General features: G+C 40.4%; 1 protein-coding gene across 5 annotated transcripts in view; it reads left to right on the top strand.

Annotated features, from left to right (window-relative positions):
- Window positions 1-711: 711 nt before the first annotated feature.
- The window catches only part of LOC131982395 (cohesin subunit SA-2), a 25764-nt gene continuing 2138 nt past the window's right edge, over window positions 712-24337 (top strand). The window contains exons 1-29 of one of the 5 annotated variants that reach the window (XM_059347023.1): window positions 712-991; window positions 2003-2097; window positions 2613-2709; window positions 2947-3153; window positions 3945-4041; window positions 4356-4432; window positions 5433-5637; window positions 7012-7163; window positions 7873-8070; window positions 8687-8785; window positions 9503-9582; window positions 10288-10395; window positions 10670-10766; window positions 11244-11346; window positions 12215-12318; window positions 12803-12895; window positions 13344-13433; window positions 13559-13759; window positions 14118-14185; window positions 14415-14502; window positions 15460-15540; window positions 17305-17397; window positions 17835-18003; window positions 19322-19455; window positions 19898-19999; window positions 21794-21927; window positions 22605-22727; window positions 23146-23264; window positions 23406-23546. In XM_059347023.1, coding sequence (XP_059203006.1) covers window positions 2069-2097; window positions 2613-2709; window positions 2947-3153; window positions 3945-4041; window positions 4356-4432; window positions 5433-5637; window positions 7012-7163; window positions 7873-8070; window positions 8687-8785; window positions 9503-9582; window positions 10288-10395; window positions 10670-10766; window positions 11244-11346; window positions 12215-12318; window positions 12803-12895; window positions 13344-13433; window positions 13559-13759; window positions 14118-14185; window positions 14415-14502; window positions 15460-15540; window positions 17305-17397; window positions 17835-18003; window positions 19322-19455; window positions 19898-19999; window positions 21794-21927; window positions 22605-22727; window positions 23146-23264; window positions 23406-23546 — 3289 coding nt within the window. In that variant the 5' untranslated portion in view covers window positions 712-991; window positions 2003-2068. Of the gene's footprint in view, window positions 992-1845; window positions 1865-1999; window positions 2098-2612; window positions 2710-2946; window positions 3154-3944; window positions 4042-4355; window positions 4433-5432; window positions 5638-7011; window positions 7164-7872; window positions 8071-8686; window positions 8786-9502; window positions 9583-10287; window positions 10396-10669; window positions 10767-11243; window positions 11347-12214; window positions 12319-12802; window positions 12896-13343; window positions 13434-13558; window positions 13760-14117; window positions 14186-14414; window positions 14503-15459; window positions 15541-17304; window positions 17398-17834; window positions 18004-19321; window positions 19456-19897; window positions 20000-21793; window positions 21928-22604; window positions 22728-23145; window positions 23265-23405; window positions 23547-24337 lie in introns of those variants that run through there. The other 4 variants (XM_059347022.1, XM_059347026.1, XM_059347025.1 and 1 more) reach the window with 4 other exon arrangements.

Below are 24337 nucleotides of genomic sequence, written 5' to 3'. Positions count from 1 at the left end.
ACCCCAGGGTCCTACACACTGGACAGACAGGCAGACAGACAGACAGACACCCACCCCAGGGTCCTAAACACTGGACAGACAGACAGACAGACAGGCAGACAGATAGACACCCACCCCAGGGTCCTAAACACTGGACAGACAGGCAGGCAGACAGACAGGCAGGCAGACAGACAGGCAGACAGACAGACAGACAGACAGACACCCACCCCAGGGTCCTAAACACTGGACAGACAGGCAGACAGGCAGACAGACAGACAGACAGACAGACACCCACCCCAGGGTCCTAAACACTGGACAGACAGGCAGACAGACAGGCAGACAGACAGACAGACACCCATCCCGGGGTCCTCAACACTGGACAGACAGGCAGACAGACAGGCAGACAGACAGACAGACACCCACCCCGGGGTCCTCAACACTGGACAGACAGGCAGACAGACAGGCAGACAGACAGACAGACAGGCAGACAGACAGACTAAAGGTTACATATACGGTACAACACATAACAGCAAACATAGAAACTTAGAAAAACATCCACAAAGAGGCTAAAGCTAATTAACTGCAAGGTTGCAGATATTTTACAAGTCTAATATTATACTTATATATTATACTAATATTATACTTTTCCAAGCGGTCATGATTTAAGCCCTAAATTAAAGTTCGCTGTAGTTTAACCATAGACTGTATATAAATATATATATATATAAATATATTTAAGCCCTAAATTAAAGCTCGCTGTAGTTTAACTGTCTAATTTTCTAATTGTTGCTGCCTCCAAAGGCAGAATTACTTGTTGTGACTAACCAATGATCATCAAGCTAACCTCTGGGAGAACCAATCATCTTCTTAGATGAGGAGCCGCTGACCAATCAGCATCCAGTATCTCTCTGCGTACTGTTGCGCGCCCTTGAACCTCTTCAGCTCCCAATCAGGAGGAAAAACACTGAAGACCGGCAAGAAAGGAACAAAGTGATCGATATTACAATACCAGGTTGTATATTTATGTTTTCATTCCGCTAATGATGATATCTGATTAATACTAATTAATCTACTAATTAATTAGTACTACTACTACTTTACTATAGTTACTATTACTCCTGCTGCTACTGGAAACGAGGCTATGCAAGTAACGTTAGCTAGCAAGCTAGCTAGCGAGCTAACGTTAGCTAGCTAGTTAGCTAGCTAGCTAACGTTAGCTAGCTAGTTAGCTAGCGAGCTAACGTTAGCTAGCAAGCTAGCTAGCTAACGTTAGCTCGCTAGCTAACTAGCTAGCTAACGTTAGCTAGTAAGCTAGCTAGTTAGCTAGCTAGCTAGCTAGCTAACGTTAGGGTTGATCTAAGGCAGGGATGGGCAACCGGAGGCCCGGGGGCCGCTTAGGGCCCGCACCCTGACTGAAGTGGCCCTCAGTAACTACATCTGAGCATGAAATCTAAAGAAATGCACAAAATGACTTATTGCATTAATGTTGGTCTGCTGTTCTTGCACAGAAAACAAAATAATCACAGTAAGTGGTTATTTTTGATTTGCTTCAAACCTTTTGTATTCCTATTTATAATGTTATACACTGCAAATTATTTGGTTCTTAAGATAAAACAAACTTAGATTTAGAAGTGTTAGATAATCTATCTTGTTTTAAGAGTTAATTTCTTATTTTAATTGTTCAACATGCTTATTTCTAGATTTAACAATCTTAATTTAATAAATCTTGTCAAGGTAAATTATCTGTCCATGCAGCAAGATCATTTCCCTCAGATTTAGTTTTTTCATCTTGTTTTTAGACACACCTTTTTAGCAGTGTGCATGCATTTGAGCATGAGTTAAGTTACTGCCCTATATATTTAAATAGCAGTTTCATCATGTCTGGGTAAGTGCACGGTCCTATATGTGGCCCTGTGGCCCCCACCAGCATTTAGTTGCCCATCCCTGATCTAAGGACTAGCGGTTAGCAGCGTTTGCTCTTGTAATATTTCCTATCTTATTTTGTGTCCTCTCCCTGCAGCAGCGCCTGATTGTCCTGCTGTAAAAGTGCTGCTTATCTGCAGTCTGAAACCGGCTGTCCTGTTTGACGATGGCAGATAAGGACTCCTTATTGGACAGGTAAAGTCAGATCAGCTGTTGAGACAATTTGAGTATGAACCATTTGCCAGGCATATATATTTTGCTCATTTAAAATTCAAATAAACACTGTCCTTTCCTCTAAAATTCAAAATTGAATGAATAGATGTCAAACATAACACAATTTTCTGTTTCACAATCAAAACTCCAAGTGTCTATATAGCCACACATCTCAGCTTGAACTACATAATAAAACTATAGTTATTTGCATTGCAAAGTCAAGAAGGAGTGTTGAGATAAAACCCAATGTAAAGTCAATAACAATAAGAGGGTTGAATGGACAAGGACAAATGAAATTAATACAGTAATGATAATAACTTGGAGACACTGGGAGCTCCTCCATTACTATTGGCTCCATCAACAGGATGCTACAATAACTCCAGGGCTCAATTAATCACCATCATCATATTATATTACCTGCCTGGCTCTTGTTAGCATTAGTAATAATTATATGTTGATGCTGAGATTCTTCTTGATTCTGTTTTCTTGTCTGTTAGTCTTGAGGAGATGGACGACTTTTCAGATCCTGGCAGTGACTACGAGCCCACAGGAAAATCTATGAAGCGGAGTAAGCAGCCAGTGGCTGGACCTCAAGTAAAATATCTTCTTTTCTATACTAAAATATTATTAGTTTAGATAATTCATAATGAAGTAGGTCTGGGCTATACACTTGTTTAGGTTGGTATTTTTTATTGAATGAAGTTGCATCATCTTATAGTTCTTTTAAAGGCTCATTAAAAGTCATAAAGCCACAGCTATCACTTATTCAGTTGACAACATCAATTCACTTAAAATCCTCCTGAGCTGTCCTCCCTTTTCTTTCATCTCAAGCCACCCAAGAGACCCAGGCGTAGGGCTGCACTGAGGGGGTCCAGCCCCGTCCCCTCTCCTCCAGACCGCCCCCTGCAGCAGCAGCGCTCCCGGAGGACACCCAAACAGGTCTGGCCTAGACCTGTCATAGGAGTGAATGAGGGGAGCCAGGGCATCACTGCAGAGGAAATCTATGAGGCTGTGTGCTCTGGAAAGAGTGCCATGGTGGTGAGCAAAGGGGGAAGGGGTCTGGAGTTAACACATGAAGGGAGGGAGGTGCTGAAGGAGGCATGTGTAATGAGAAGAGGAACAACAAAGAGAGATTATCATCTGCTGCCAGTGGCTGACTGATGTCCCCCTACAGAACTGGACAGGAAGAAGTGTTTCACTGGTTGGTGTGGTCAATGATTGACAGTCTGCGTCCATCCCAACTATTGTTGATGTGAGCCCAGTCTCTTCTTGTTAAAGACTAGAAAGGAAGGATCACATAACAAAAGAAAGACAAAAAAGAGTGGTGAGCTGTAATAAAGAGTGTGACTACAGTGTAGAGCAGCAGCACAATGCAGATGGTGATTCTGGGTGAAGGCCCACTTCAATACAGCACATTCAGCAAATCTGGCAAACTGCAGTTCACAGGATTGTAGTCTGTTATCCAAAGGTCTTTCAATTCTACTTATTTTACTATATTTCAAATTTCTTACACTTTACAACTGCTACACTGTGATTATCAGCACAACAGATGCTCTAAAGCAGGGTCCATTTATGTGTAATGGTGCCACGGTTGCCAAAAATGATTATGCAAAGGAGTTGGTGAATAAAACTGGAATTTAAAATGAGCAGAAAATATGAGTGGGGGAGATGGTTGGTGCTTACAGACCTGTATACTGAGACAATCATAAAGGACCAACGTCAAGTAGAAAAGTGAAAGCTGGAATCTGTGTTATTGAAATGATTCATGTCATTTTATTCATCAACCTTTTGATTGGAGCGTTCTCATTGGCTGCTGTCTCCCTCTGAAGACGCTGGTGGACGAGTGGCTGGACGGCTACAAGACGAACCGAGAGTCGGGGCTGCTGGTGCTCATCAACTTCATTGTTCAGTCCTGTGGATGCAAAGGTCAGAGGTCAAGAGGGAGGTGGGGTGGGAGTCAAAGTTCAAGAGATTATCTTTCCAATTTCAGCTCAGGCGATGATCAGCAGTCAACTATTGATCCCTGTGTGGTAACGATGAAACGTCGTGGTGCCGTGTTGATTCTCTGTCTATCGACAACACCATGTATCAATATGTTGTGAAGTGTAATCAAATTGAAAAGATAATATCTTGTCTTTCTTTTTGGTGTCAAATAGAAGAGACAGAATTATTGTAATATAAACGTATCTATGTTCAGGTGTTTATTTATGTGGGACATTGTGTCTAATTCCTTTGTCCAGGTGTGGTTACCATGGAGATGCTGAACAACATGCAGCATGCTGAGATCATCAGCATTCTGACCAAAGAGTTCAATGAGGTGAGACGTCTTTCTGTAAATGTCCTGCTGGAAGTCAGCTGACCTCCCACATTATCCCAGAAGATTATGATCGGAATGAGGACAGTGTGATGGAACGCACTAATTAAAATCTAATGCTGATAAATGGGCACATTAATGAGTTAATCACTTTGGTGTACCACTGATGTAATTAGAGCAGCCAGCTCTGCCTTTAATAACTACTCAGCATCAGGCTTGTGCTGATTGGCGATTGGATATCGATGATTGACTAATTTACTATCAGAATTAAGATGCAATTTAAAAAAATGAATCTCTAGAATCCTTCTGTGCATATGAACATGTTTCTGGTGGAGCAGCATGTCCACTCACTGAGCTCTGTTAATCTGGAAAAGTGAATTATAAATCGTCACTTCTCCATGGATCTGACACCCCGCACCTCTGTTCTCCATAAGCCTGCTTATAGCTTACATTAAGGATATGTTTCAGATTAAGATATTAAAGTTAACATAATGATGCTGAATGGAACATGATGCTGACATATTGTCTCACCAAGCACAGACAGGCTTTTGAAAGACAGGTGTTGTTTGAATAGAGGGGACATTGCTATTAAATACATTTTTTTTTCATGTTTAAATATCTGAAATATAATGTTGACAAAAATATTTATTCACGTAACTAAGTGTTTTGCTTGCAGAAAGCCTAAAGGTTTGATTATTCAAAGCTCCTTCAGACCCTGAGCCAGGCTCAAGATGATTATTCAAAATATTTTATTCAAATTAAATTCTAACGTCAATAATAATAATTAAAAAAAATCTAATTAGAGAATCAGTTATTTGGTAAAAACTAATAAATGTTCTACTGCTTCTACTAAATGTTTGTTTGTTTTTTTATATTTAAAAAGTGGTAACACTAAACACAGTAATTAATTTAACAGAGAGGCTGAAATGACCCACTGGACTAGATGAAGATAGAACCAGCTGCTAACGGTGTCAGATGTTTCTTTGTTTCCTGTCGTCCTCAGGACTCAGTGAACTACCCTCTGTGCACCCCCGGCCCTCAGCTGAGGGCGTTCAAAGCCGGCTTGTGTGAGTTTGCTGGTGTTCTGGTGCGCTCCTGTCGGAACAGCCTCCTCTATGACGAGTTCCTGTTCCCCTCGCTGCTGGCCCTGCTCACCGGCCTGTCGGACTCCCAGGTCAGAGCCTTCAGACACACCAGCACCCTGCTGGGTAAGCAACGCTGCATAAAACATAAAACAAGTCTACACAAAGGAACTCTGATTATAGTAGTGAGGCTGCACTTTTTAATTGGTGGTGTGAAATCACTTGCTTTAGTTTTTGATGAGGGTGGAAACCTGCACTTACTGCCTGTGATACCAGAGATGTTCCTCCATTCAGCTAACATCTGTTTTAGCTGCTAGAGAAGTTCTTTTGTTTTTCAGAGTGCACTCCTCCTGTATGGCTGGCTTTTATTCTGTCTCATTGTTTCTTTTGAAAGCTCATTCATGTGATTTCTTAACTCTTTTTAACCAAACCATAAAATCAATTCAACAGCTTTCTGATCATTTGATGAGGCTGCTGGGTACTGTAAATTATCGGCAAGGATTTACTTTTTATACTGTCAAGATGTCAAGAAGGTGCAATTAATGTCACTATTAGATTATGCTGCTGTTTGAAGAATTCATTTTGTATTTATGTCCAATAAATTTGGAAACATCAGTTGTTGGTTGCCCTGAGATTGGCCCCAGCGTATTTATAGTCCTCTCAGTACTGTCTAGCCTTCTCAAACTGCATGTATCTCCTCTCTAAGCCATGAAGCTGATGTTTCTTCTCTCTAAGCCATGAAGCTGATGTATCTCCTCTCTAAGCCATGAAGCTGCATGTATCTTCTCTCTAAGCCATGAAGCTGCATGTCTCTTCTCTCTAAGCCATGAAGCTGATGTTTCTCCTCTCTAAGCCATGAAGCTGCATGTCTCTCCTCTCTAAGCCATGAAGCTGCATGTCTCTCCTCTCTAAGCCATGAAGCTGCATGTCTCTTCTCTCTAAGCCATGAAGCTGCATGTCTCTCCTCTCTAAGCCATGAAGCTGCATGTCTCTTCTCTCTAAGCCATGAAGCTGCATGTATCTCCTCTCTAAGCCATGAAGCTGATGTTTCTCCTCTCTAAGCCATGAAGCTGATGTATCTCCTCTCTAAGCCATGAAGCTGATGTATCTTCTCTCTAAGCCATGAAGCTGATGTATCTTCTCTCTAAGCCATGAAGCTGATGTTTCTTCTCTCTAAGCCATGAAGCTGCATGTATCTCCTCTCTAAGCCATGAAGCTGATGTATCTTCTCTCTAAGCCATGAAGCTGATGTATCTTCTCTCTAAGCCATGAAGCTGATGTATCTTCTCTCTAAGCCATGAAGCTGATGTTTCTTCTCTCTAAGCCATGAAGCTGCATGTATCTCCTCTCTAAGCCATGAAGCTGCATGTATCTCCTCTCTAAGCCATGAAGCTGATGTATCTTCTCTCTAAGCCATGAAGCTGATGTCTCTTCTCTCTAAGCCATGAAGCTGATGTATCTTCTCTCTAAGCCATGAAGCTGATGTCTCTCCTCTCTAAGCCATGAAGCTGATGAGCGGCCTGGTGGAGGTAGCGGTGGCGGTCTCCGTCCAGCTGCAGACCAGCCAGCGGCAGCTCGACCTGGAGAACAGCAAGAGGGAGCAGGACAGAGCTACTGACAAGCTGGAGGAGCTGCAGGCCGCCATCAGAGAGGTAACAGACACTACAGACACTACAGACACTCACAGACACTCACAGACACTAACAGACACTCACAGACACTCACAGACACTAACAGACATGCAGCTGCTTTCACATACTAAACATGCAAGGAACATCTTACAGGTGCCTATTTTTTTCATGAAATATTAATATCTGTTTTGCACATGAGTAGGTCCTTCACAGCCAAACCTACATCTCCTTTGCTCGTTAGATGCTGGTTGTTTATTGGCTGTTGGGTCTAAAATTGTCTTGTTGGTTTTTTTTACCGCTCAAATGGATTATACAAATATGTCCCAAAAAAATCTGGTAGGTAAGTCTGTATATGAGGAATGTATATGTGCTTGCTTTAGTTTCACACCTTGTCTGCCTATATTTTATGATGTGGAATATCAGTGCACAATCACAGTGTTATTGTGTAACATAACATTAGGTGTAAAACAAATGATACCTGATGTTTGTGTTCATGACATTATGTCTCCTACCTTACTGAGAGATTATGAATCACCAGAATGATATAGTCTGATAAAGAAACAATGAAATCTAATCCATAGTCGCTATTAAACCTTCAGGAAGTTGGATATGAGGAACATTTTTCTCAAAGCAATAAAAGATGAATCCCCCAGCTGAACCTGTTTAGAAACAGGACAGGCCACTAAGTTGCTCCCAGTCTAACTTGTGCATGTTGATGTGTGTGTTGTAGCTGCAGGAGAACAAGGCAGAGGTAGCCTCCATTATGAACGCTACGGTTCGTGGTGTGTTTGTGCACCGTTACCGGGACCGGCTGCCTGAGATCCGGGCTGCGTGTATTGAGGAGATGGGTGTGTGGCTGAAAACAGACCCGGAAGACTTCCTGAATGACGGATGTCTAAAATACCTCGGGTGGACCCTGCATGACAAGGTAAACAAGAATCTGGTAATATGAAATGTATCATAATACAGAAGTTATGATACAATATATTGAGATACTCTAAACAAACGTGATGTATTGCATTTTTAATCCAGTTTTACGAAAACTGTCTTAGTAGAAAGAACACACCACCACCTGCATATAATCTGAGGAAAAACGTTTACTTTGAAGCAATCAAATGCAAAACAGTTTATCACAGTTCCTGAAACGTCCAATATTATAACGCTACTTTTTGTGTAGCCTGTCTGCTGCAAATCTAAACTATTAATTACGAATCAATACTTTTTAGAATCCCATATACAGGTATATGTACAAGTATCTGACAGAATAAAGTGTTCCTGTGATCTGTGGCTCCACTCAACACTCACACTACAATGTGTACAAATGACAACAGAGTTTACAGGGAAAATGTCTTTCCAAATGAAGCAGCTTTTTATTTTGTATTTAAGCTTTATAGTTTCTGACACATGCTGCTGTAACATATCTGCACTCACACACAGGATCACATACACACACAAAGAGAAACCTCCACTGAACAGGCTGCTGCATCAGTCTGTGTGTAGTTAAAGGAGTGAGTGTGACTCTACTTTCTTCTTCTTTCCTTCAGCAAAGTCCAGTGCGTCTGCAGTGTGTGCGCGCCCTGCAGGCTCTGTACCAGGAGAAGGAATTCATTGGCCGCCTGGAGCTTTTTACCAGCAGATTTAAAGTGAGGCATCCCTCTGGACGGGACTCAGTCCTCAGTTAATGCCTCTCTTCTCTCCTTTATTCCCTCCTGTCTGTCTGTCTGTCTGCCTGTCTGTCTGTCTGTCTGTCTGTCTGCCTGCCTGCTGCCTCAGAATCTCTCTTTAATCTATTGTTCCAGCTTATTGTGTTTCTATTTTGTTGCCATGCCTATGTCTCTCCTCCCAGTATTTTGTACCCCCTCCCCTCATTTCTTTGACGTTTTAGTTTTTTTTCCGTACCGTTCCTGTTTGTTGTGATAGTCTCATCCTTTGTCTGGGCGTGTGTCTGGGTGTGTTAATTGCTGCCAATTACTGATGGCTAATAAGCTCCTCTCAAATGCATAAAAACCCTCCTAAGCCACATGTGCTGCTGCAGATAAATGGTTTTCATGCCATGGCTTAGCGCCTAATCACAGGGTGTGTGTGTGCATGAATGTCTGTGGATGTGGGTTCATTCATGTGTAACTGTGTGTGTCATTTTTATGCCTATTTGTCTGCTGGCATGATTGTTAATTTTTTCTGTGTGTGTGTGGGGTGTGTGTGTGTGTGTGTGTGTGTGTGTGTGTGTGTGTGTGTGTGTGTGTGTGTGTGTGTGTGTGTGTGTGTGTGTGTGTGTGTGTGTGTGTGTGTGTGTGTGTGTGTGTGTGTGTGTGTGTGTGTGTGTGTGTGTGTGTGTGTGTGTGTGTGTGTGTGTGTTGTAGGAGAGGATGCTCAGCATGGTGCTGGATAAGGACCCGGAGGTGGCGGTGGAAGTGGTCAATCTGTTGCTGCTGATCCAACAGTGAGGCTTTCTCCGTCTCTGTTCTGCATCACGCAGTACAGGAATCTCGTTCTAGTAGATCAAAACACACCAGATAGAAAACACAGACACCATAATACATAATTTACTCTTTTTTTGGTTAGAAAGCTCTGAGCTTCATTTTCCCAAAAGGTCTGATGAAATGCCGTTTAGTGCATCAGTAATAATGTTATTACAATTATTTTATCCAGTTGCTCTTTGGTGTATATGTTGCCCTTAATGACAGACTGAAAAACTAGACGGACAAGTTAAATTCTTACCAGAAATTAGAGGTACAAATAACCAAATACTGTAACCTGGGGCCTGATCCTTATTTCAGATAGTCTGACTCATTTTCAGTTGATTCGGTTCCATAAAACAGTTCAACTAGTTTCCCAGCAAAAGTTGCCATATGGAACCGAATCAACTGAAAATGAGTCAGACTAACAGAAATAATCTTATTTGGTAAACTTGTTTCATGGAACGGCCCCGGCTTCCCCGAGTAATCTCAAGTCCAACCGGCAGTAGAAGTGTAATGGTGACTCATCATTGGGACGCCACGCTTTGTCATGAACGCTGATGAGTCACGGCGTGATGCGACAACATGACTATGATTACATGACACAAACCAATTATTGCCTTCATCCGACTGTAACGGGACAACTGAGTGCATGTAAACGTGTCCGACTCATGTTTGCATGTATTCAGGGGGACGGAGGAAGGTCTGACTGAAGAGGAGAGCGGCCTCATCTACCCGCTGGTTTATGCTTCCAACAGAAGCCTGGCGTCTGCAGCCGGCTGCTTCCTCTGCAACAGGTACAATTTCTGTTTGATGATTTAATCCTTCATCAAAAATATCCACCAAGAAAAAAACATTAAAACCTTTTTATGACCTTGAAGAGGTTTTAGTTGAATGTGTTGACAGCTCATCAGATCCTAAACAAGGAGTGTAAATCAAATAAATACATTTCTGTATAATGGAGCATTTTATAATCGCATGAATGTGTCACCTGACGTCAGTTTTCCAGTTTTCATGTCTTGGTTTTTGGTTAGTTTAATTAGATTTTTTTTTTATATGTATGCATGCCAGGCTGAAAACTTTGATTGCCAGTGACAGCCAGAAGAGCGATAAAAGTGATAACGCAGCCTTCATACAAATCCTCATCTCCTTCTACATGCAGAGTGAGGTAATGTCTCTTTCTTTAAAACAATACTGCAGAAGAAGATTACTTTATTAAGATTACTTTATTACTTTACTGCAGCGTTGTTACACTGCTATTCTGACTCAAATCCTCTGCACAGCATACAAATGAGCTAAAGGGTCAAAGTTCAAGACACAGTGTTATGAAGAAGTGTGTCCCAGCAATAAGGGCAACGGCAGTAAGTCCTGATAGTTCAGTCTCAGGCGATAAGTCAGGACCCGATGAGTCCAGGACCCGAGGAGTCCAGGACCCGATGAGTCCAGGACCCGATGAGTCCAGGACCCGATGAGTCAGGACCCGATGAGTCCAGGACCCGATGAGTCAGGACCCGATGAGTCCAGGACCCGAGGCCGATCACATCATTCTGTTTACTGGAATACACTGGATGACAGAGAACAGGATTTGGAAGTTTTTGTACCATTTCGACAGTAAAATCAAAAGCAGATTGTTGTCTCTGTCCAGTTCCATGAGCACGCTGCGTACCTGGTGGACAGTCTGTGGGCGGCGGCCAAATCTGAGCTGAGAGACTGGGACACCATGACGGCGTTCCTGCTGCAGAAGGCCGGTGAGGAACAACATGGGACTGTCTTCAGCACTTATCATAAACTAAAACAGTTATTGTTCACATCAGCATTTTAGCACCAATTCAGAAATGATCTCTGTCTAAATTAACATGCCTGAAAACACAACATGAATATTCATGGGAGCATCCACTGCTGAGCTACTGGCTAGCTGTTGTTGGACCCATAACTTGGCTGTTGATTTAAGGTATAAAATGAACTGATATATTCATACATGCCTCCATCAAAGACGAGCTCACTGAACAGGTCAGATTATTTTAATGGAACTGTTCCATCTGTAGTATAAATGTAGCAAAATGTGTACATTTACTCAAGTACTGTACTGTAATTTAGATGTAACTTTATACTTCTACCCCACTACATTTTGAGGCAAATATTGTACTTTTTACTCAAGGTTTTAAGATAAAAACATGATCAATTTAAAGTTAATTAATTAAGCCTCATCACAGTATAGTAAGTAGTTAAAATGAGCCCTATGTTTACAAAATCAAATCTTCCATAAATGCATCCATACAAATAATTTAATGATATGTTTAATGTGTTAATGTGTGTATGTTTAATTATATGTTATAAATCAATCTGAGTGGGTCCATTCTGCATAACGAGTACTTTTACTTTTGATACTTTAAGTACATTTTGATGGTGATACTTTTGTTCTTTTACTTCAGTAAGTTTTGAATATAGGCCTTTTTTCTTGTAGTGGAGTGATTTCATGGTGTGTTATTAGTACTTTTACTGAAGTAAAGGATGTGAATACTAACTAGCCTTAGCTGCATTAGTGCACAATAAAGATTTATATAAGTTGTTTTATCACAGTCAGTTGTGCTGCTGTCACCCACTCTGTGTTGCCAGGTCTGCTGTATGAGGAGGAGGGGGCTCTCATAGAGCTGATGCTGTGCTCCGTCAGACAGGCAGCACAGGCCAGCCCACCTGCTGGCCGAGCCCAGAGCAGGAAGGTGATGATAATAATAACAATAACAATAACAACATGATCATTCTCTACTTCATGTTTTATAATGCAACAGTGGAGGAATGGCATTCTTTGTTTTAAAGCTTCAATATACAACTTTGGAAGACTAAACAAGAAAATATGAGATAAACCACATCAGAACTATATGTACAAGTTTGACTTTTCCTCTGTTGAGTTCTCACACATTTGTTTTGGATTTCCTCATTCGTTCATCCTATTCAGCATCTTATCACAACAAGTGCTGGGCATCAGCTAAACCAGCTTTTTAAGACAGAAAGTTTCTTTTTTTTAGCTTCATATATTCAGTGTGTTGTGAAAAGTGGATTCCTTTAGGTTATATTTTCTTGAGTAGTGTTTCTAAATGACTCGTTTCATTACTCTATAAATAGGAAACACACACTGTCATGACATTCATCATCATGTGTTTTGTCCTCCTGGTTTACCTGCTGGCTGGTGGCTGTTGGGATCAGATCCTGGCTATGAAGGATAAGAAGATCCAGGAACAAGATAAGAGACGGATCACCACACACTTCATCCCGCTGCTGCCGCAGCTGCTGGCCAAGGTTCACCGCAGGCTTCACTTTAACACTCTATTGGCTGTTAGGGCCGTAAAAAGCTTTTTACAGTTGAAGCTGTTAAATTTACTAAATGAAGCTTCAAATGTCTGTCGTCATATTTTAGAAATGTCATCACCCTAAAAAAAAATCTCTGATTTACTTCATTTATGAAGCGAATTGAAGAGATGGAAGATGCATCATGATTTTAACAACTTGTTCTATACTTTTGTATACATATACTTTTTGACATAAATCCTCATTTTTATACATGTATATAGTGTTATATCTTTTTTTTTTGTTTTTTACCTCATCCCATATTTATTTATTTATTTTCCTGGGTTTTTTTATATGACAAGCTCTTATTGCTGATTTGACTTTTTTGACATTTTCTTTTCTATTTTCATCTCGTGCTTTTTTACTCTGAATCTGTGTCTGTCCTCTTACTGACCTGCAGTACTCGGCAGATGCAACCAAGGTGTGTCTTCTCCTCAAAGCTCCTCTCTACTTCCAGCTGGAGATGTACAGCAGCGCCCCGTCGCTGAAGGTAGGAGAGGAGGAAACTCTTCTTAGAAATTAAATCATGGTTCTTCTGAAACACTATATATCTCTCCTGTACCCACTGAAACATGTTTTAAAGTACTTCTTCGCCTGTTCTGTCCTCTCTGTCAGCATCTGGACCTGCTGCTCTCTCAGGTGTGCAGCATTGTGGAGAAGCACACTGAGGTCGCCGTGCTGGAGGCTAGCGCTAACCTGGCTAGCACGCTTTGCTCCGACTGCTACACCTTCTCCTCCCGCGCACATCTGGCGTTCAGCCAGCTGCTGGACGGCCTCGCAGAGTGCTTCAGCTCCTACATCAGTGACCTGCTGCAGGTGGGAGAGCCTCTCACTGAAGCTGCACGCAAGAAAATAAAGCATGTTTTAAAATGCACTCCATTTATATCACTGGGCGAGATTACAGAAACCTTCTGTATGCAAACTAGAAAGGTTTGAATGAACTGGGTTCTCCAGTCTGGTGCTGTTGACTAGAGAACCCAGCTGATTCAAGACCTTTCTAGTTTGAAACAACCCTGAATATTATAAACTACATGAAGGAAACATTTATTGCACTTTGTATCAGGCTGAGTTAGCTTTAGGTAGGTGTGTATAAATTATCCCTCATTATCTTTTTAATGAATTAGTTGTTTTTCATGTTTTTTCTGTTCTTTCATGTGTGTGTTTGTGTACTTAGGGCACTGCGGATGATGACGATGTCTACAGTGCAGCTGCTGCTTTAAAAAGGATCGCAGCCCTGAGCAGGTCAGTGTGTTCTTATAATACAATAATAATATATAATAATATATATAATAATATATATAATAATAATACACATGGCAGCAGCAGCAGGACTGACTAGTTCTTACACAGAAGTGTGTGTGTGTGTGTGTCTGTGTGTGTGTGTGTGTGTGTCTGTGTGTGTGTGTGTGTGTGTGTGTGTGTGTGTGTGTGTGTGTCTGTGTGTCTGTGTGTGTGTGTGTGTGTTGAACAGTGCCAGGGACCTGACGGGCTTGGAGCTGTTCGACTCTTGTATCGAGCTTCTGAAGAGCAGGATGGAGTCCACAGAGCTCGACACAGAGGTCTGTTATGAAACATTTACTATTAAAGATCTTTGAGCTGGAATGCTGTGATTATTGATTATTGATTATTGAGGTCCGAACATCAGGAAACCTGTGTTGGTTTATCATCGTCACCCTGAAACTCTGATGTTCTTATTTCTGTTTGTTTGTGAGGATTCCTAAACACTACAGACCTGATTTTTAATGACAGATGGTGAAAGAAGTATATAGCATGGGCCAAGGAAGAACTCAGTACATTTTTAGAGCAGATCCCAATCTGGGTGGATACTCAAATGCTTTTATACTGTTATTAACGTTGCCAGATATAGTTATATAGCCCTGGCAGGCCAGCAGGTCGTTTCTTTCCTCTGTTTAGTAACATGCAGCGTTCAGTCATGCTGTCGGTTACCGGTTTCATAACAGGCTCGGTAGTTTACGGCACACTAACGTGCTGACAGATTAATTTTGAGTGGTGAATATTTAGTAACATAAACAATTGGAAAATAATCGATCATGTTTATTTTGAAAGCGTGTTAAATGTGTTAAATTTTAGATTAGAATGGTGTGGTAGAATGATCTGCCAGGCTAGAGGGAAACACGAGTCCTGTTCATACTGCGTTTCCTTAAAAGTGCCGTAACTCTGCCGACATCCACACTGACCCCCAGTGGTGTTATATATTTATTATATATATATTATATATATATATATATATATTTATGTGTCAATTCACATTGCAGATCAAAGTGGGAGGAGGCGCTAGCGCCATGTAACATAGCAGCAGTACGTTTCCAATAAATGCAGCAAGTGAATTCAAAACAGTAATTGTTGAAGCTCATCGTTTCCTGCTGGAGATATTCTACAGACTCTGTCTGCTCAGTTTAATTTGCTTCCACACAGATATGGATCTACTTGAAAATTACATGGACTTTTTTCACATTGCAGAGGCTGATTTTAACTTCCCTTCTGTATCATTTCAGCTCCTGGTGTCGGCTCTGAAGTACGCTGGCTTCTACCTGATGTGGAAGAAAGTGAATGCAGTCAACTCCACACCGACGGAGGTGCTCACCGCCTGATTCTAATAGATCTAATAGATCTAGTCTGATTCTAATAGATATCTAATAGATCTAGTCTGATTCTAATAGATATCTAATAGATCTAGTCTGATTCTAATAGATAACTAATAGATCTAGTCTGATTCTAATAGATCTAATAGATCTAGTCTGATTCTAATAGATCTAATAGATCTAGTCTGATTCTAATAGATATCTAATAGATCTAGTCTGATTCTAATAGATAACTAATAGATCTAGTCTGATTCTAATAGATCTAATAGATCTAGTCTGATTCTAATAGATATCTAATAGATCTAGTCTGATTCTAATAGATCTAGTCTGATTCTAATAGATATCTAATAGATCTAGTCTGATTCTAATAGATAACTAATAGATCTAGTCTGATTCTAATAGATCTAATAGATCTAGTCTGATTCTAATAGATATCTAATAGATCTAGTCTGATTCTAATAGATCTAATAGATCTAGTCTGATTCTAATAGATCTAGTCTGATTCTAATAGATCTAATAGATCTAGTCTGATTCTAATAGATATCTAATAGATCTAGTCTGATTCTAATAGATATCTAATAGATCTAGTCTGATTCTAATAGATCTAATAGATCTAGTCTGATTCTAATATATATCTAATAGATCATTCATCCTTTGTTGGATGTTTAGAAGTGTTTTGACCTTCTTAGTCTTTCACACTAACTTCCTCCTGGAAGCGCCAGCCGACCTGCTCTCACATCTCAGCAGCCCGTGGCGGCCATGTTGGCGGCCATGTTGGTGTTGTTTGTGGAGCGATTCTCGTCTGTGTTGTACAACAACTCAGCAGCTGAGCAGCCAGCAGGCAATTAACACAACAATCTGTTAGATCCAAGCTCACGATGACACTCAGACATTTATTCCCCACTGCTTCACACTTCTGACTGTTTCTCTTTCTGACTTCGTCTCATCTCATCTTCACTCTCTTCTTCTCTCTTCAGCTCATTCTCGTGTTTTTCTAAAGTTTTTCTTTCACACTAGTTCACTCAGACAGAGAGCATCATTACCTCATTAACCCTTCGCATGTTTACATAAACCAGAATTACAGAGGAAACACATTCAAATCCCTCCTCGTGCTGAGTTATTTTGATCTTGTCTATTCTTTTTAATTAATAACAGCACAGGTTGACAGGTTCTTCTGTATGCAGAATCACACACACACACACACACAAAGACACACACACACACAGACACACACACACACACACAAAGACACACACACACATCCGCTGGTACATTATATTAGTAATATATATATATATATATATATTCGATCATATTACCTCTGCTACTTTCTGCTTTAGTCACAAAATTACAAGATACAATATTATATTTATTCTTTGGACAACGATACAATTAATTGCTGATATTATAAAGTCTGCTACAATAACATTTTGATTTCATTCAATTCAGGCCTAAAAAAAAAAATTAAAAAAAATGAACTATAAAGCGAGAATTTCAAAATAAGATGATGCTGTGTTTCGATATTTTCACTTTGAGTCAATGATATTGAATTAGTGCATATACAGTATATATTTATTCAAATGTCACATTACACCCCTAACACCTAATAATCTTCAGTCTTCATGTCAAGATGTTTAAGATCTCCTGCCTTGCACCTGGTTCCTGTCCCACACAGAAATATAAAACATTAATGTGAGATGTGTCTAGAATAGAATATAACTTTATTACCTGTTGTCTACCTTTCTCCACCTGCTGCAGGAGGAACAGAAGCGTCTGAAGAAGCAGATGCGTTCGTTCTGCAGAGTGAGTCAGACGTGTCTGTCTGTGAACCAGGCCGAGATCAGAGACCAGGTGAGTTGTTCCAAAGGTGAACCAACAGTGTGACTGTATGTTAGTGGCTAATTACACATGGTTGTTGTTGTTTTTACTTTTATGCAACATTTCTTAAAGTTGAAATCTCTAAAAATCTTTTGAATTTATTTTTTAATTTCTGTTTTAATGTCTTTGGAGACATGGCAATAAGCAGTAAATGGACCTCCCTCTTCACTTCTCCTTGTTTTAGCATGATAGTTTTTCTTTGAGGTTTTTATTTTAAAGGGTAGATTAAATGTCTTGTCCTTGTGGCTTGTTGCTCTTCTTTCGCCAAACAACACAAAATGTACTTTTCAGACAAACTAAAAAAGCTCCAGAGTCGTTGGCCAACTGTTTTCCTTTCTGCCAGTTTTGACATGCCAACATATCTGAATTTAGATTCAGAGATGGTAAACTCCACTAACGTTGTTCATCAGGCGTTTGAGCTGCTGTGTGACCTGCTGCTGCTGTTCGGAGCCGGGTCGGTCCGGTCTGAACCGGCCCTCCAGACGCTGGTCCACCTGCCGTCAGACTCGCTGCGCTCAGAGATGGCAGCGTTCCTCCTGGACTACATCTTCTCTGAGACTGAGGAGACTCAGTTCAACGGTATTTTTAAAAACACCACATGAAAGATAACACTAATAAATGTTTGAATAAACTGTGATACTTCACAAAAGCACCTCCAGTCTTTGTTGATGAGGCTGTTACAGATTTTCTTCCTCTCCATTTTTAAACGAGGGAATGGGGATGTTCAGAAAATGGTTTTGTTTTCCTCGTGGATGTGTAGTTTTGGAAACAAACAGCTAAATGTTAACGCTGCCAGAGCTCTCCCAGAGGACCCTCTCATCATCTCTGCCTGCAGACATAGCTTTTTGGTTTTTGATGTCTTGTTATGGGAATCTGCTGCTATAACAAATCTTTTTTTCTGTATCTCACAATGTACTGCCAATTCCCAAGACAAATGCCAGTTTTTCATCACACAATCTTGTCTTATCAACACCTCCAAGTTTCCTCTCTCATCTCCTGCCTACATCTTCAAGTTAAAGCTGGGGTTGGCCATTGAACACAGACCTCCTCCTGCAGCTCTTCCTGGAAGTTAGCATCACCATGTGGTCAACTGAGAATTAGTATAGTAGTACACAATCTTTGTGGCAAACACTTTTCTGATGCTTACGCGTTTAGTTCAGCAGGTAATCTTCATAAATGAACACCACGACTCGAGTTCCCGTCTGTTGTACAAAAAGGAATCTCTTCAGCTTTTGTTAGCCACAGACCTTATTTCAGGCATCTTACCAAAAACCAAAATCCTCCCTTTTGTTTGAGTTTGAGACCCAAGGGCGTTAAAATGCTAACTTACTTCCTGGTTGAAGAACTTATTATTATACCATATGGTATCCTATTGACGCGTGTTTTATGGCGTTTATTGTTAAACTCTTTTTGGGGGGCGTTGCTTTGCAGTGTGAGCAGTTGTTGCTAATGCTGCTATATAAATTTGTTCTGCAGGATTTTGCAGATCTGAAAGGAGGCGTGTGCATTTGTAGAAAAGGACAAAAGGAATTCACTCTCTCTGAAATCTATGATTGGCAGAAGTCTTCTGTCATGGGCTACACTTTCTAAAGGCTGAAAACAGAGTTTCAGACGTCTGTTTTCATCTCAGACCGTTTGAATTACAACATGCTGAAAGGTTATTATGTCTTGTTTGCCCAATGACGGAAAAAAACTGCATACACCAGCTTTAAATATAGAATATTAGATATTTTTCCTGGCTGTCATTTTCTCTTGTGAAACCAGGAAAAGCACAGGTTTCCATTTCCTTTTAATGGAATGGAGCCATTGTGAATGTTATTATTTGCTTATTGCTGTGTTAAGTGTTTACTGGTCTGTTCCTGTTAAACATGCTCTGATCTCCTTCCTGCTCCTCTAGTGGAGAACGAGGAGGACTGGAGGATAACTCTCCTCCAGAGGAGGCGCAACCAGCTGGCCGGCTACTGTAAGCTGGTCATCTACGGCGTGCTGGACCTCACCGCCGCCACCGACGTCTTCAAACACTACAGCAAGGTTGAGATTGAGCAAAGGGATCTAAAGGGATAGTTAAGTTATATTAGCTTATTATGTAGAGATAAAAACATTCATATTCATCGACCGGCTGTGTGGCACAATCGGTTGCAAAATGTGTTGATAGTTAAATTGGCGGGGTTTAAAAAATGTGTAATTAATAGTCAGATCATCACTTTTTTGGGAAATTAATTGGATTAGGAATAGAGGAAGCGACTTTATAAAACATGAATAATGGAGAGGAAGTGTGAGAGAGTGGAGGATGGTGAGAAATCTGTTTTAAAGCAGCGAGGTGCTGAGAATGAGTCAGAGCCAACCGTTAAATGATTAGAAGGGATTATTCTGGCATTCGTAGACATTCAGACAATGGTGCTCTTAAAATCAACTAATCACAACATATCATAACTGAATAGTATTTTTCTTTCTTTTTCCTGGTTTTCTCAAGTACTTTAAGGACTTCGGCGACATCATTAAAGAGACGATCAGCAGGAGCAAGCTGATCAATCCCACGCTGAGCGCCAAGACGCTGTGTCTGAGTCTGCAGCAGGTGAATCTTTATATAATACCAGGCTCAGGTGCTTTCATTATGCTCATGTTGGCACAACATTTCACCAGGGTTTTCTGTATGTGACTGTATCTGTGTCTGTGTGTTAGCTGTCTGCTAACGCTAACGGGTCCATCAGGACTAAACCTCCAAAACAGGGACAGAGGCTTTTTATTTCTAATAGTCCTGAAGTCTGTTCCACCTATAGAAACCCACCTCTGGTTGCAGCTGCTGTGAACTATAAATTTAAAAAAATATATATCTATCTATGAAAGGGCTTTAACAATTCATTTGTAATGGAAGTTTAAAAATCGTCCCTACTTACTATCTTTTGATAGTTAAATATTTTAATTTTAGTGGTGTTTTTCAGTTCTATCAGCTTTCATTATTGGACTGTTTGTTGTTTACACTTGGAGGGAAATTAAAAAACACCATCTGTCTTATTTATTTTAAATTATTTTATTTATTATAAATTAATATTTATTTATTAATTTATTTTAGATATGTAAGGATGAATGTTGCCTATTTGCATACATAATAAGGCAATTTTATTGTTTTTTTTTCTATTTCTACATGCTGAAAATATGGATTTTCTGAGGTACATGTGCATTCTCAAATTGGAAAAATCTATGTATTTACTATATGACTAGCATTTGTAATGTGCCTAACAAATAATAATAATAATAGTAATAATACATATATATTTGTATAGCGCTTTTCTAGACACCCAAAGACGCTTGGGTCAATCGCAATATATATATATATATATATATATATATATATATGTATATCCCAAAAATGTATATTTGCTGTGATTCTTTAGTCAGTTTACTGTTTTTTTGTGGAAAACTTTCACCAAGCCAATTAAAACCAGCGCATGAATTGATCAACAGTGTTTTTAAGTGATGAAAAAAAGGAACAGACCATCCTCATCTATAGGACCGTTTGTATGTGTCCTGTTAATGTAAGTCCTGTTAATGTAAGTCCTGTTAATGTAAGTCCTGTTAATGTAAGTCATGTTAATGTAAGTCCTGTTAATGTAAGTCCTGTGAATGTAAGTCCTGTGAATGTAAGTCCTGTGAATGTAAGTCCTGTGAATGTAAGTCCTGTGAATGTAAGTCCTGTGAATGTAAGTCCTGTTAATGTAAGTCCTGTTAATGTAAGTCCTGTTAATGTAAGTCCTGTTGATGTAAGTCCTGTTAATGTAAGTCCTGTTTGTGTAAGTCCTGTTGACGTAAGTCCTGTTAGTGTAAGTCCTGTTAGTGTAAGTCCTGTTTGTGTAAGTCCTGTTGACGTAAGTCCTGTTGATGTAAGTCATGTTAATGTAAGTCCTGTTGACGTAAGTCCTGTTTGTGTAAGTCCTGTTAATGTAAGTCCTGTTAGTGTAAGTCCTGTTTGTGTAAGTCCTGTTAATGTAAGTCCTGTTGATGTAAGTCATGTTAATGTAAGTCCTGTTTGTGTAAGTCCTGTTAATGTAAGTCCTGTTTGTGTAAGTCCTGTTGATGTAAGTCCTGTTTGTGTAAGTCCTGTTGATGTAAGTCATGTTAATGTAAGTCCTGTTGATGTAAGTCCTGTTGATGTAAGTCCTGTTAATGTAAGTCCTGTTAGTGTAAGTCCTGTTGATGTAAGTCCTGTTGATGTAAGTCCTGTTGATGTAAGTCCTGTTGATGTAAGTCCTGTTAATGTAAGTCCTGTTTGTGTAAGTCCTGTTAGTGTAAGTCCTGTTAATGTAAGTCCTGTTAATGTAAGTCCTGTTAATGTTAGTCCTGTTAATGTAAGTCCTGTTTGTGTGTCCAGCTGTTCTCAGAGATGCTGACTGAGGACCACAGCAGGAAGGACCTGGCTGAGATTAGAGACTTGGCTAAAAGACTCGCCATGAGCTTTGGCATCGACCTCCACCGCGTCCGCAGACCGCTGGTGGCCCTGCACATGTAAGTCCCCCTAACGACACACAGACCAACACACAGACAGGCCTGCCAGGACCTTTGGGTTTATATTATTCAGACCAGGCCTGTCAGGACCTTTGGGTTTTATTATTTAACCTCTTACAGCAGTGATGACTCTTCGTGGCAGCCATAGCTCAGTAAATGTAGAAGAATAATTTTCTGATGATAATCAACATGGAACTGGTAATGAAATTATCACACTTGAAGGGTGTCAGTGCGTCACTTAGAAATAAGGTGCTCTGATGTCGTTGGGGCGACAGAAATATATCAAATGTGCCACAAAATGATGTATTATTATTCAGCCGTAACCATCAGTGGAATAATTATGGTTTCAATGAGCGTCACTGGGACATTATTATAGGATCCTTTCCAGAATGTATATGCCTTAACGATTGATACATTAAAAAACAGGTACATGTTTTTACACTATAGCAGGTTTATTCTGGCATTTCTGTTCAAGATGTTTTGTGTGTGTGTGTGTGTGTGTGTGTGTGTGTGTGTGTGTGTGTGTGTGTGTGTGTGTGTGTGTGTGTGTGTGTGTGTGTGTGTGTGTGTGTGTGTGTGTGTGTGTGTGTGTGTGTGTGTGTGTGTGTGTGTGTGTGTGTGTGTGTGTGTGTGTGTGTGTGTGTGTGTGTGTGTGTGTGTGTTGTGTTTGCTCTCAGGGACGGTATTCGTTTTGCCTTCCGGGACCTTCGAGAGGGAGAAGAGCAGCACACACATGAGGCTTTCCTGGAGATCCTCAGCGAATTCAGCTTCAAGCTGCTGCAGCAAGACCGAACCCAGCTGTAAGAACTAAAACATGTCCTTATAATCCATGTTACTGTTTCTAGAGTGTCTGTACCTTAGATATTAGTATAGCTGTTAACGCTGCTCATGTTTATAGGATTTCTTTGCTACTTTCAGTATGTTTGCTTGTCATTTCAGGCTTACAGCAAAGCTAAAATAAATAAAAAACAATGTTTAATTTTCTTGTCCACAAGCTAATAGTACAACGACCTTTTTTCTCCCCGTCCAAACTGGGCTACAGCCTGCTAAATTAGGATTTGTGGATATTAATAGGCTTTCATAACACAAAAATAATGTGTTCATTCTTGAAATGTAATTTTGGATTTTTTTGAATAGGATGAAATTTGCATAATTTCCAGAAAGCTGAAAAAGCGAAAGCACTCAATATAAACAAAGGTTTCTGTGCCTTCGTCCCAGAGCTGCAGCTCTGAGAGCAGCGTGCCCCGAGGCTGCCCTCTCCTGGCCCAGCGTCAGAACATACCAGCGCTCCCTGCTGCTCCGGACCTCAACCAGAGCCACAGACCAGGAGCAGGGAGGCTCCCTGCTGCTCCGGCCCTCAACCAGAGCCACAGACCAGGAGCAGGGAGGCTTCTTAGTGTCCTCCTCCAGAGCCAGAGACCAGGAGCAGGGAGGCTCCTTAGTCTCCTCAACCAGAGCCAGAGACCAGGAGCAGGGAGGCTCCTTGGTGTCCTCATCCAGAGCCACAGACCAGGAGCAGGGAGGCTCCCTGCTGCTCCGGCCCTCAACCAGAGCCACAGACCAGGAGGAACATGGTTCCCCTGCAGTGAAGCGCAGGAAGCCCAGTGTTTCTGCTCAGGGTGAGATGGAAAAAAAAAAAAAAAAAAGCTCTTACTCTTTTCTCTTCTTTTCTTCTTTAACATATAGCACTCCTGTAGCAATGACAGTTAGCTCTTAAAGTTCTGTACTTACTTGATTCCTGTGGTCTATTTCTAGTACCATCAGGTTGAATGCACTTATTGTAAGTCGCTTTGGACAAAAGCGTCTGCTAAATGACATGTAATGTAATGTAATGTAATGTAATGTAATGGACACACTGTGAGTCTCTCAGCTGATAACAGGAAGATTTAAAAATGTCTTCATCCGGAGGCTCAGAGGTGATGTTGGAGTTTATAGTTATTTAGTGAAAGGAAGATCTTCTCAACTCCCAAATGCAAAATAATAATAATTTAACAGTATTACTTCCACAAATGAGGTCATGTTTTAATTAGTCTGTATGTCAGCAGGATTACTGGAAAACAACTGATTTCCATTAAACTGGTGAAAGGCTGAAGCATCAGAATCAATTATTTTATTATCATTAATATATTATTATCTAATTATTTTTCACTTCATGGCCTTGGCAGATGTCTCCAAGTGCCCTTCTAGTTTTTATTACTGATTCATCTTTCTGTTTTTTTCCCCTATTCATTATAAAGAAATAATGTGAAAAATGTAATTATTAATTTGTTTTTAAAGTTACTGGGTACATTAATGGACATTTCTGTAAATGTGCCAGTTTAGCCATCTTGGCTCATTTTCTACTGCAGTCCCTGAATGCATCAAAAACATTAAACAATAACAACAACAATGTACAAATATAATTATACAA

Source organism: Centropristis striata, chromosome 12 (assembly GCF_030273125.1).
Source record: "Centropristis striata isolate RG_2023a ecotype Rhode Island chromosome 12, C.striata_1.0, whole genome shotgun sequence".
Taxonomy (NCBI): Eukaryota; Metazoa; Chordata; class Actinopteri; order Perciformes; family Serranidae; genus Centropristis; species Centropristis striata.
Note: the sequence above shows the minus strand (reverse complement) of the source record. Positions and strands in the feature narration are given on the sequence as shown.